General features: G+C 41.8%; 1 protein-coding gene across 1 annotated transcript; it reads left to right on the top strand.

The window, feature by feature from the left end:
* Positions 1-685: 685 nt before the first annotated feature.
* LOC128846920 (olfactory receptor 13A1-like) lies at positions 686-1,621 on the top strand. The gene has a single exon (XM_054046191.1). It carries the CDS (start codon positions 686-688, stop codon positions 1,619-1,621), a length of 936 nt encoding a protein of 311 aa, XP_053902166.1.
* Positions 1,622-10,849: the final 9,228 nt, after the last annotated feature.

The raw sequence follows: 10,849 nt of genomic DNA on the forward strand, positions 1-10,849 counted from the left end.
ATGAATTTTTTGAGGGCACGATTCCCCTCTCATTTACACAAGTTCTATACCAGTGCAACTCCAGTGAATGGAGATTCAGCCCCGCTGACTGATATGCAACTACGGCTGATTTAATCTAGGGCCAGTTAAAGGGAATGCAAGTTCTTCTATTTTGCATCTTGATTCTACCTAAATATAGCTATATATTACTTCCTATATATTATTATGTTATTTTTCTGGTATATATGGTCTGTATGCTATATATACTGAAGGTCTCCTATATTGCAACATATCTATTTTGTGAAATTAGTTTAAAAACTGGAATCTTGGTTATTCATAAGATTACTGGTGTTTGATTAATTTTGAGATTATATTGTGAAATCTCCTCTCCAGCAGTTTATTTAAACAGTCCAAATGACTTCATGCACCTCTGCCTGAGAACATCAAGAATGTTATTTTTCTCCTTCTTTAGTCAAATGCTGGGAGAATGGAGATTCAGTAGCTCAGATTATTGTGCTAACATATTTTAATGTAGCTCAGTATATTAATATGTTATATGAATTGTGAAGAGTATCACAAGTTCTCTCACTCTCTCCATTTCACTGTTGGTCTGTCTAGATGCTTCAATTGCCAAAATGCTGTAGTTTCTGAAGAAATACCAGATAGAAACTTTAATCTTTGTTCCCACAGAAGGAACTCTGAAACAATGGAACCCAGTAATCACACCAGGGTGACCGAGTTCATCATGCAGGGGCTCTTTGACCATCCTCACCATCAGGGGCTGTTCTTTGGACTATTCCTCTGCCTTTATACAGCTGTCGTCATGGGCAATTCCCTGATCATTGTGGCTATTGTCCTACACCCACCTCTCCACACCCCCATGTACTTCTTCATTGCCAATTTGGCCACCCTCGACATTATGTGCAGTTCTTCAGTTCTGCCCAAGATGATGAAAAACCTGATGCAGGAGAAGAAAACCATCTCCTTTGATGGCTGCATGGCCCAGGTCTTTGCCTTCACTTTGTCAGGGGGTATAGAGCTTATGCTTCTCACTATCATGTCATATGACAGGTATGTAGCCATCTGCCACCCCTTGCGCTATGTCAACCTCATGACCAAGAGAATTTGCATCAGTTTAGCCATCGGGGTCTGGGCTGTTGGTGTTGTCAATTCAGTGGTGAACACATTGATCATGCTGCGCTTGGATTTTTGCGGGCCAAACCTCATTCAGCATTTCTTCTGTGAGATCCCACCAGTGCTGGCACTGTCCTGCAGCTCCATCTACCTCAACCAAGTTATGATGATCTTGGCAGACATCTTCCTGGCCATGGGAAACTTCATGCTGACCACAGTGTCCTATAGCTTCATCATCATCACTATCCTGAAAATCCGGAGCTCCAAAGGGAAGCAGAGAGCCTTCTCTACCTGTTCTTCCCACTTGCTTGTGGTCACCTTGTTCTATTCCTCCATCATCTACACCTACATCCGGCCAACCTCTAGTTATTCACTGGATAAGGACAAGTTGGTGGCCATAATGTACACTCTAGTGACTCCCATCCTGAACCCTCTGATCTACAGTCTGCGCAATAGGGACATCAAAATGGCCTTCAGGAAAATCTCTCCTTTTGCCATAAAATCGTAATTTTTACAAGAGTGAACATGATTCTCATATGTCTTGTCCTTTCTAGGACAGGTCCACAGGCAGTGTAAACTGTTGCATAACTAACAGTATATATATATATTCATGTGCTGTATATATATACTGCTTACTGTATTTTTCACTCCATGCATCTGAATAAGTGGGTTTTAGCCCACGAAAGCTTATGTCCAAATAAATTTGTTAGTTTCTAAGGTGCCACAAGGACTCCTCATTGTTTTTGCTGATACAGACTGACACGGCTACCCCTCTGAAACCTGTTGGATAACTATGGACTTCAATAGACATACATTTGTACTATGGCCTATTCACTTCAGTGGAATGAGAATTATTTACATCCGCTGGGAAGGAGTTGCATTGACTGCAGTGGGGCAATGCCTGATATACTCTAGATGGCCTTTGGGCCACATTATCATCAGTGGAGCTAAGTTGAATCACACTAGCTGTCCCAAGGCTCATTGGTATGAGAATTTTCCAGGTATTTAGGTATCAAGTGTGATTTTCATAAAACATAAAACTCAATGGTTTCATTGGGTGTTAGTTGCCCAGATGCTTCTGAAAATCATATTAGGCTCTTAAATAGCTATAAAAGTCTGCCCATTGTGTATAAAAATATTTTGCATGCAGTCTCATTGAATCAGAATACTATATTTCATCCTAAATTAGTAATTATGATAAAAAATACCATTTATTTTCTCTGTTTTCTAATTTATTTTGAGACATTAAAACCACAAACATTTCAAAAATATATCTGTTAAGATCTGGAGCTGTCATTGTCATGCGTCATGGCATTGGGTCAGATATTATAATAGAACTATTTTTGTTAAGTTACATTTTTATATAACTGTAAAAATACACTTTTAGCAGGAGAAATTTGGGTTTTTCAAAAGGTCTCTTTTGTTGATAACAGAATGTCTCAATCCCAACTACATATGAATGAAACTGTTGTTTTCTGTTAGCACAATTGAGTGGATAGTTCTCTGAAAACATCCACTCAATGTGCAGCGGCAGTCAAAAAAGCAAACAGAATGTTGGGAATCATCAAGAAAGGGACAGATAATAAGACAGAAAATATCATATTGCCTCTATATAAATACATTGTATGCCCACACCTTAAATACTGCATGCAGATGTGGTCTCCCCATCTCAAAAAAGATATATTGGAATTGGAAAAGGTTCAGAAAAGGGCAACACAAATGATTAGGGGTATAAAACAGCTTCCATATGAGGAGAGATTAATAAAACTGGGATTTTTCAGCTTGGAAAAGAGGCAACTAAGGGGGGATATAATAGAGGTCTATAAAATTATGATTGATATAGAGAAAGTAAATAAGGAAGTGTTTTTTACTCCTTCTCATAATACAAGAACAAGGGGGCACTGAATGAAATTAATAGGTAGCAGATTTAAAAGAAACACAAGAAAGTATTTTTTCACGCAACACACTGTCAATCTCTGGAACTCCTTGCCAGAGGGTGTTGTGAAGGCCAATACTATAAGGGGGTTCAAAAGGGAGCTAGATAGAATCATGGAAGATAGGTCCATCAATGGCTATTAGCCAGGATGGGCAGGAATATTGTCCCTAGCCTCTGTTTGCCAAAAGCTGGGATTGGGAGACAGAGCATGGATCACTTGATGATAACCTGTCTGTTCATTCCCTTTGGGGCACCTGCCATTGACCACTGTCAGAGGACAGGATACTGGGCTTGATGGACCTTTGGTCTGACCCAATATGGCCGTTCTTATGTTACTATGTTCACAATAAATCGTTCACTGAGGTCAGGGGTTTCATGTCCAGTTATTGCCACTGACTTATCTTAGAACCTCCATCTTTAATAACTTTTTGAACTTTTATTAAAGTGCTAGAAAAAGAAACATACAAAAAAACAGCTCTGGTATTTTTTCATAAATAAAGTATTAAGTAAGGATATCATGTCAACAATTACCGTGATTCCCTTTCCTTCTAGCCATATAGAGTGTTTTATATGGAAATCCTCCATTTATGGGGGAGGAGTGGTTATTGTCAAGGAAACAGTGTTTTTGAGCAAGTTGATGTCAGTGGGAATACCCTGAACAGATAACATTGAACTGTAGATAAGGTGTAAACAAAAGCTATTGGTCCTTACATGATCTCTAGGATGTGTCATTGAAGTAGATTCAAGAAGTATATACGTTAATAGCTGGCAAAGATGTATATAAACTTTGAAGTGTGTGGCATGAATAGGATTTGCGATATCTTCCTGTACCTAAACCCCTGCATCTGGTCCTGGCTACGATGGGCATAGAGCTATTACATGCATGATAAAGCAACTTGAGTGACGAGCTGGAGTGGAACTGAGTTTCTGGATCCCAGATAACTGGTTGAAGTGTTCTCCCAGAACTGGATGAATTGTTCTGAGTTAAAGAGTGGAAAAGGCATTGGAGGGAACCATAAAACAAAGCAGGGAAGGAAAATGAGAGTTGTGGGAGGAAGTGACAGCAGGAACCCACAGCTTGTATTCCCAGTGTTATTTGGGATGTAGGTGAACAAGTGGAGGGTGTATGGGTGATGTCAGTTGATTCCCTCTGTCTGGCCAGTTTTGACAGAACACCTTTCAGAATCTAGACACAGAAGGTGTAATGGTGTCATGGTGAATCTAGTATCTCAGCATTTGGTGGAGTGGGCAACCAGAATGGTAAAGCTCTCTCTTTCCAGTCCACCCATCACCCTCTGATCCCATGGAGTCACCCCCCAGATACTTGATATTCCAGAAGGTTTGGCATTCAACATTCACCCATCATTTAGGTGATTTCAGCTGTGAACATTTCCACCCATTTCTTGACTCTCTGGGCTTCTTTGCATGACAATCCTTGAAAATCTTACCATACATGCCTCTGACCAACAGGACCTGTTTATGGAGCTATGCCAATTTACACCAATGTAGATCTAATGCTCTATTTTATGTCAATTTACCCTGGATTCTCCCTAATGGGCAATTTTTAAATCCTAATTGGATGATTTCTTCTAAAAGATCTTCTGCAATTCAAACAGAAGTTAATTCAGGGGAGGCCTCTGGCCTTTGTTATTCAGAAACTGAGATTAGATTATCACAAAGGACCTTTCTAGCATTATAATGTGTGAATCTATGAATCTACCACTCTGCTAAATGGATCTATTGAGACTAATTCTCATTGACACTGACAGAAATTTACATCACTCTAGCAGTGGAAAGGGGCTTTAAAATTGGAGTAAGTTCTATTTAGGCCATGTCTACAGTACAGACCTATAAAAATCCACAACCATGAGCAACATAGTTATACCAAGATAACTGCCAGTGTAGACAGCACTGTGTGGATGGGAGAGCTTCTCCCATCAACATAGCTAACACCTCTTGGGGAGATGGATTACCTACATTGACAGGAGAAGGGTGAAGCTGCACCACTGTAGCACTACATGTGAAGGCAATCCCTTAGACTCATGGTGAGGTGCCTTCATATGACTGGACTGTTATAAAATAACCTTAATGTGTATTCACAAAGGGATTTAGGCACCTAACTGACACTTTGAGTGCCTAAATCCCAGAACAAGGCATCACAGGTATTCAAAAAAAAAAAAAAAAGAACCCACTCAACTGCTGCTGAAAATTGATGGGCCCACAAACTCTCTCAGCACCTATGTTGTTGCAAAAAAAGTCCCATAGCCACCTAGGGGCATACATACTGCTGTCCACTCAAAGCATCTGGGTGCTTTAGCCCTGGAGCAATTGATGAAGCAGGAGAAGATAGAGTTCTTCTGCCTCACTTGCTATAAGGCTGTGACTCTCCCTGAGGATATTTCAGGTTATCAGACACCTTGCTACCCCACCCCCACCACCCTTAGTACGAGAAAGCCTTGTCAGTGCCTGCTGAGTGTAGCTCCCTGACTCCACCATCCAGAGGTGACACAGACCTTCCCCTCTTTGCCTATACAGGCTCCACTGTTCCTCTACAGGTTTGCAAGAGGCACACCCCAGGCCTGAAGCCCTCCAAGAATCCCCCTGGAGTCTCCAACCACTGACTCACTGGACATTCCCAGATTGACCACTCCCAAATGAGCATGATCCTCAACTGGTGCAAATCTCATAACTCCATTGATTTCATTGGAGCTGTGGAAGAAAACTGAGCTGGCCTTAATGGTCTAGGCTTTTGCTTGCTTGATCTAGGCCTGCTTTGCAGCTAACAGGCCCAAAGCCTGAGCTAAGCTAAAGGTTTTGCTCCCTGACAGTGGTGGTCAAGGGAGAAAAGAGGTTAAGACACAAAAGGGGGGCAGAGGGTAGGCAATGGAAAGCCCCTGAAACAAGAATAATTTGCAATATGTGTGTACTGCTTTTGAAATATAATAATCAGTTGTGTGAAGCAATAAATTAACCTATAAGGGTGAACCAATAATAAATGTAACTCATGTCTTCCCCTACACCACTTGTGTAACTACTCCATTGTAATTGTACCCCATGGAAAGTACAGTTGTGTAACTGCACCCCATAACAGGCAAGGTTGCAAGGTTGCAACAGAGTACTGGAAAGTACCGAGAAGACCCTAACTCAACTACACCCATACAAGGCAAGGTTGCAAAAGGGTGCTGGAAAGTACCAGAAAGACCCTAACTCTTGATCAGTATTGATTTTGTAATGTATTCCAAATAAGGTAATTATTACTCAAATATGTGTAATTTGTTTGTGGTTTTAAGCTTTAAAAGCTCCTGTATGCTTTGCTTCGGGGGAGCAGTTCCATAACTGCTACCCCCAACGCGTTGGTGTGTATTCAATAAACAGGCCTCAGGCTTAGTCTTTGATTCAAAAATGATGTGTGGGTGAATTTTTCCACAACAGAGCTATGCTGAATTAGAGTAGCTAAGGGCTGGGCAATGTTTCATGCAGATGTTACCAGGGTTAGCATGAGCACAGATATGATAATGGATGGACAATTTTGAAACTAACTTCCTCATCATTCAATGAGTATGAATCACTGATGGCTTACATTGTGTGTAACCATTTAATTTAGTGCAAAGTTACCGTGATTCTCCTCTCACCTACAGCAGCTTCAAACCAGAGCAGCTCAGGTGTGGTCGCCAACACGAGATAAAAGATGTTGGAGAATTGGCTCCATTGATTGCTTTGAAGTTATTTCAGATACAAACTACTGGAAGTGAGAAGAGAATGAAATAAGGAAAGCAAAGTGGATGGTGAAATGATACTAGTGGTATAAAGGGGTAGGGAATTCTAGATTAATGCTCCTGATTCCCATTTACACTAAGGGCTAGATTCACAAAGAGACTTTGGTGTTGTAACACTGAGCATTATCATCCCTAACTTATGGGCACCTAGAAAATCACTGAGCTGCACAAAGCCTGAGTCAGGCACTCAGGTGCCCTATGCAATGAGTGGGGAGATAAATGCCTAACAATGGGATCCACAAAAGACAGCAGGCTAGGTGGCACCCCATCTAAACTCACCAATGGGAAATAACGAAGAGAAGATGGTGTGCTAAGCCACACCCCTCTTGGGTCTTTGGCACCTGAACCCAGACTAGAAGGAGACATCTACCTCTGCTTGAGATTCTCCACTGTGGGCCTTCTCTTGGAGGTGTTTCTTGCAAGAAGCCAGAGGAGAGGCGCTCCCTCATAACTTTTAGCTCTGTGGTGAAGGCACTCCCCTGGGAGGGGGGTGATCATGATTCATGTCTTTCCTCTACCTTAGGGGATGTGACCAGGAATCTGCCACCATTCGGGTGAGTGTTATGAGCATAGGGATAGTCTGTTGAAAGGTCTCCTTCAGTGTCTCCTGTGGAATCTGTTCCATTTTTGATAAACACTTCAAGAGTCATTGGGCTGGAGAGAGAGAGAGAGAGAGAGAAAGCAAATATGAGAATGAGTTTGGAGCCTAGTGGTTAGAACATGCCCCTAGGATGTGGCAGAACTAGGATCCTGTCTCTCTGCTGTAGTGAATTTCTTAAAAATATGTATTCACAGTGGAACAGTTTCAACAGGAGCCCAACATGAGCCTATCCCATAGGCCAGTGGTCAGGGAACTCACATAAGAAGGTCTATTGTGGTCATCTGCTCTGACTGCATGCCTGCCATAGGTTATATGGCTTCCCCCAAATTATTTTTTTCTTTAAACTACAGAAGATCTTTAAAAAAAAACATCCTATGTGGATTTTAAAATTGCCATTGAGGGAGAATCCACCAAATAAGGGGAAAACTTTGTTAGAAGGACTAGATTTCCAGTGGCATAAATTACCATAACTCCATTAAAATCAGTGACCAAGGTCTTGTTGTATTTCCTGTACTATACATTTTGCAAGGAACAAAAGTTAAACTCTTCCTGTTTAAAAAAAAATGTTTATGAAATTCAGCCAAACTGGAACGAACTGGCTTGTTTATGTGAAAGGAATTGTACTAAGTGGTCTCCAACGCTCCTGGTAAATTTACTGCTTGTCCGGGAAATGAGCTTGAAAGAGTCTAAAAATGGATGGAAATGTTTCCAGTTGAAATCACCAAAATTATTGCTGAATGTTGATGGGAGGAGGCTGCCGCACCTTCTGGAATATTATTTATCTGGGGGTCACTCAATGTGATCAGAGGGGACTGGAAGGAGATAATGTTTCCATCGTGGCAGCCATCTCCACCAACTCCTGAGTCCCTCGATCCACCATGACACCTTTCAAAATTTTGCCCATATCCTGAAAGGCATCCTACCCAAAACTGGCCTGACAGAAGAAAACAAATTATATCACCCCCACTCCATTGGCTTTGGCTAAATCCCAAACAACACCAAGAATATGAGCCTAGGAGTACTGCTGTCATCCCCTCCCCCATGTCTCATTTTCCTCCCCTGCTTTGTTTATTCTCTTTCTTGCCTCTTTCCATTTATGACTTGTCTAGGAAGAGTCTGACTTAGCCCCCATAACAGACCCAACCTTTGCGACGGCGCTGTAGTCCTGTGACCAGAATGTCAGCTAAAAGCAACCTCTTAAGCAGCCTGGCCCTGGCACAAGTTGAACTAATCTCAGAGTAGCTGATCAGACCAAAAGGTGGCAACTGACTTTTCTTTTCTTGCTGTTTTCCTATGTGTCTTTTGATGTGTGTTTGTTTTGTTTCAGGATGAGTTTCCAACAATAACAACAGCTTAAGACCATTGAAACTAATGTTTTCTCTTTCCTTCCCAAAAACAACAGCCAAGATCTTCTTTAATACCATCTCAGGTGCCCTACGAACAAAGGTTTTCCATATAAAAGATCTATAAAGGTAAAGGGAAAGAGTGAAATTGTTGCCATGAAATCCTTAATTAACACTTCACTAGACTGTGATTCAGCACCTCTGGCCTTTTATTCCAAGCCCTGCCACTAGCCTGCTGGGTGTTCTTGGGCAAGTTTTTCAATTCTCTCTACTCAAAATTAAAAGATTCTATTCAGTTTAACATATTGAAACATTTTGATTCAGGCCATCTCAACTCAGAAAAAATATTATGCTTCAGATTTCTAGAAAGAAATAACTTTTTGGCAATTTTATGTGGAAAACTTTGATTTTGCAGAAACTGTATTTTTTGTTTTTCAGTTTTTTAAAATATTTTCTACAGAAAATACTTGAACAGCTCTAGTTACTTTAAAAAATGAAAGTCTCCCTCTTCCCTAGGCATCCCTCACTTTCCCTCCCTTTCTTACTATTTTCCAACTCTTTGCACTTGGGAAACAAAGGTCTGGTCTAGACCTAAAACTTAGATTGACCTAGTGACAACACTCAGAGGTGGGAAAATTTCACTGCCCTGAGGCCATGTCTACACTATAGAGTTTTGTCAACAAAAGTTATTCTGATTATCAAAAAGCACCATAATTAGTGCATATTCACAATACGCTACCTGTGTCAGCAGAGTGTGTCCACACTTGTTGCTCTAGCATCGACACTGAGAGCAGTGCATTGTGGGTAGCTATCCCATATGCTGCTCACCACCTTCTACAGCTAGGACTTGTGGAAAGGCAAAGTGCATGGCAGCGCATCATGGGTGTGATCTCAACATCCCATGATGCACTATTTTCTGTCCCAGCATTCCATAGTCTTCCAACCGGGTTTTGGTGGCATTTTTCAGTGCTCCCTGTTTTCTCTGTGCCTGCATCTCTGTGTGAAAGGATGGCTCCCGCACTGCTCTCTACTGTTGTAGTAACTATTATTAACAAATCACGGGTAGTCATGCAGTATATCACAAGCTCACAATCAGAACAGGACTCTGAGTTGCCTGACCTGCTGTGTGCCATGGAAAGAAACAACACTAGATTATTTTTAACATTCAAGGAGCAGCTGCACATGGTGGACCATCACTTTTGGGCTCGGGAAACAAACACTGAGTGGTGGGATTGCATCATTATGCAAGTCTGGGATTATGAGTGGCTGCTGAATTTTTGGATGCGGAAAACCACCTTCCTGGAACTGTGTTCAAAGCTCATCCCAGCCCTGCAGCACAAGGACACGAAAATGAGAGCAGCCCTCTCAGTGGAGAAGCATGTGGCCATCGCAGCGTGGAAGCTGGCAACTCCAGAATGCTACTGGTTGGTCACAAATCAGTTTGGAGTCAGGAAGTCGACTGTGGGGGCTGTGTAAATATGCAGGGCCATTGATCACATTCTGCTACAGAGGACCATGACTTTTTGCAATGTGTGTGAAATAGTGGATGGCTTCGCAGAAATTGGATTCCCTAACTGTGGCAGGGTGATAGATGGAATGAATATTCCAATTTTGGCCCCGGACCATCTTGCAATGGAGGAAATCAGTAGAATGGAGTACTTCTCTGTGGTATTGCAGGCACTTGTACATCACCGTGGGCATTTCACTGACATCAACGTGGGGTGCTCCAGGAAGGTGCATGATGCAGGCATCTTCTGGAACACTGGCATATACAGAAAGCTGAAAGCAGGTACTTTCTTTTCAGACCCCAAGAGTCTAGTAAGAGATGTTGAAATGCCTTAATGATCCTGGGACATCCAGCATACCCCTCACTCCCATGGTTCATGAAGCCTTACACAGGAAACCTGGAAGCAGCAAGGAACACTTCAACAATAGGCTGAGTAGATACAGAATGACCGTGGAATGTACATTTGGCAGATTAAAAGCGCGCTGGTGCTGTCTTTATGACAGGTTAGATCTAAATGCGGAAAACATTCTCAAGGTCATAGCAGTCTTCTTCACAGTCCATAATCTTTGTGAG

This window comes from Malaclemys terrapin, chromosome 12 (assembly GCF_027887155.1).
Source record: "Malaclemys terrapin pileata isolate rMalTer1 chromosome 12, rMalTer1.hap1, whole genome shotgun sequence".
In the NCBI taxonomy this organism is placed as follows: domain Eukaryota; kingdom Metazoa; phylum Chordata; order Testudines; family Emydidae; genus Malaclemys; species Malaclemys terrapin.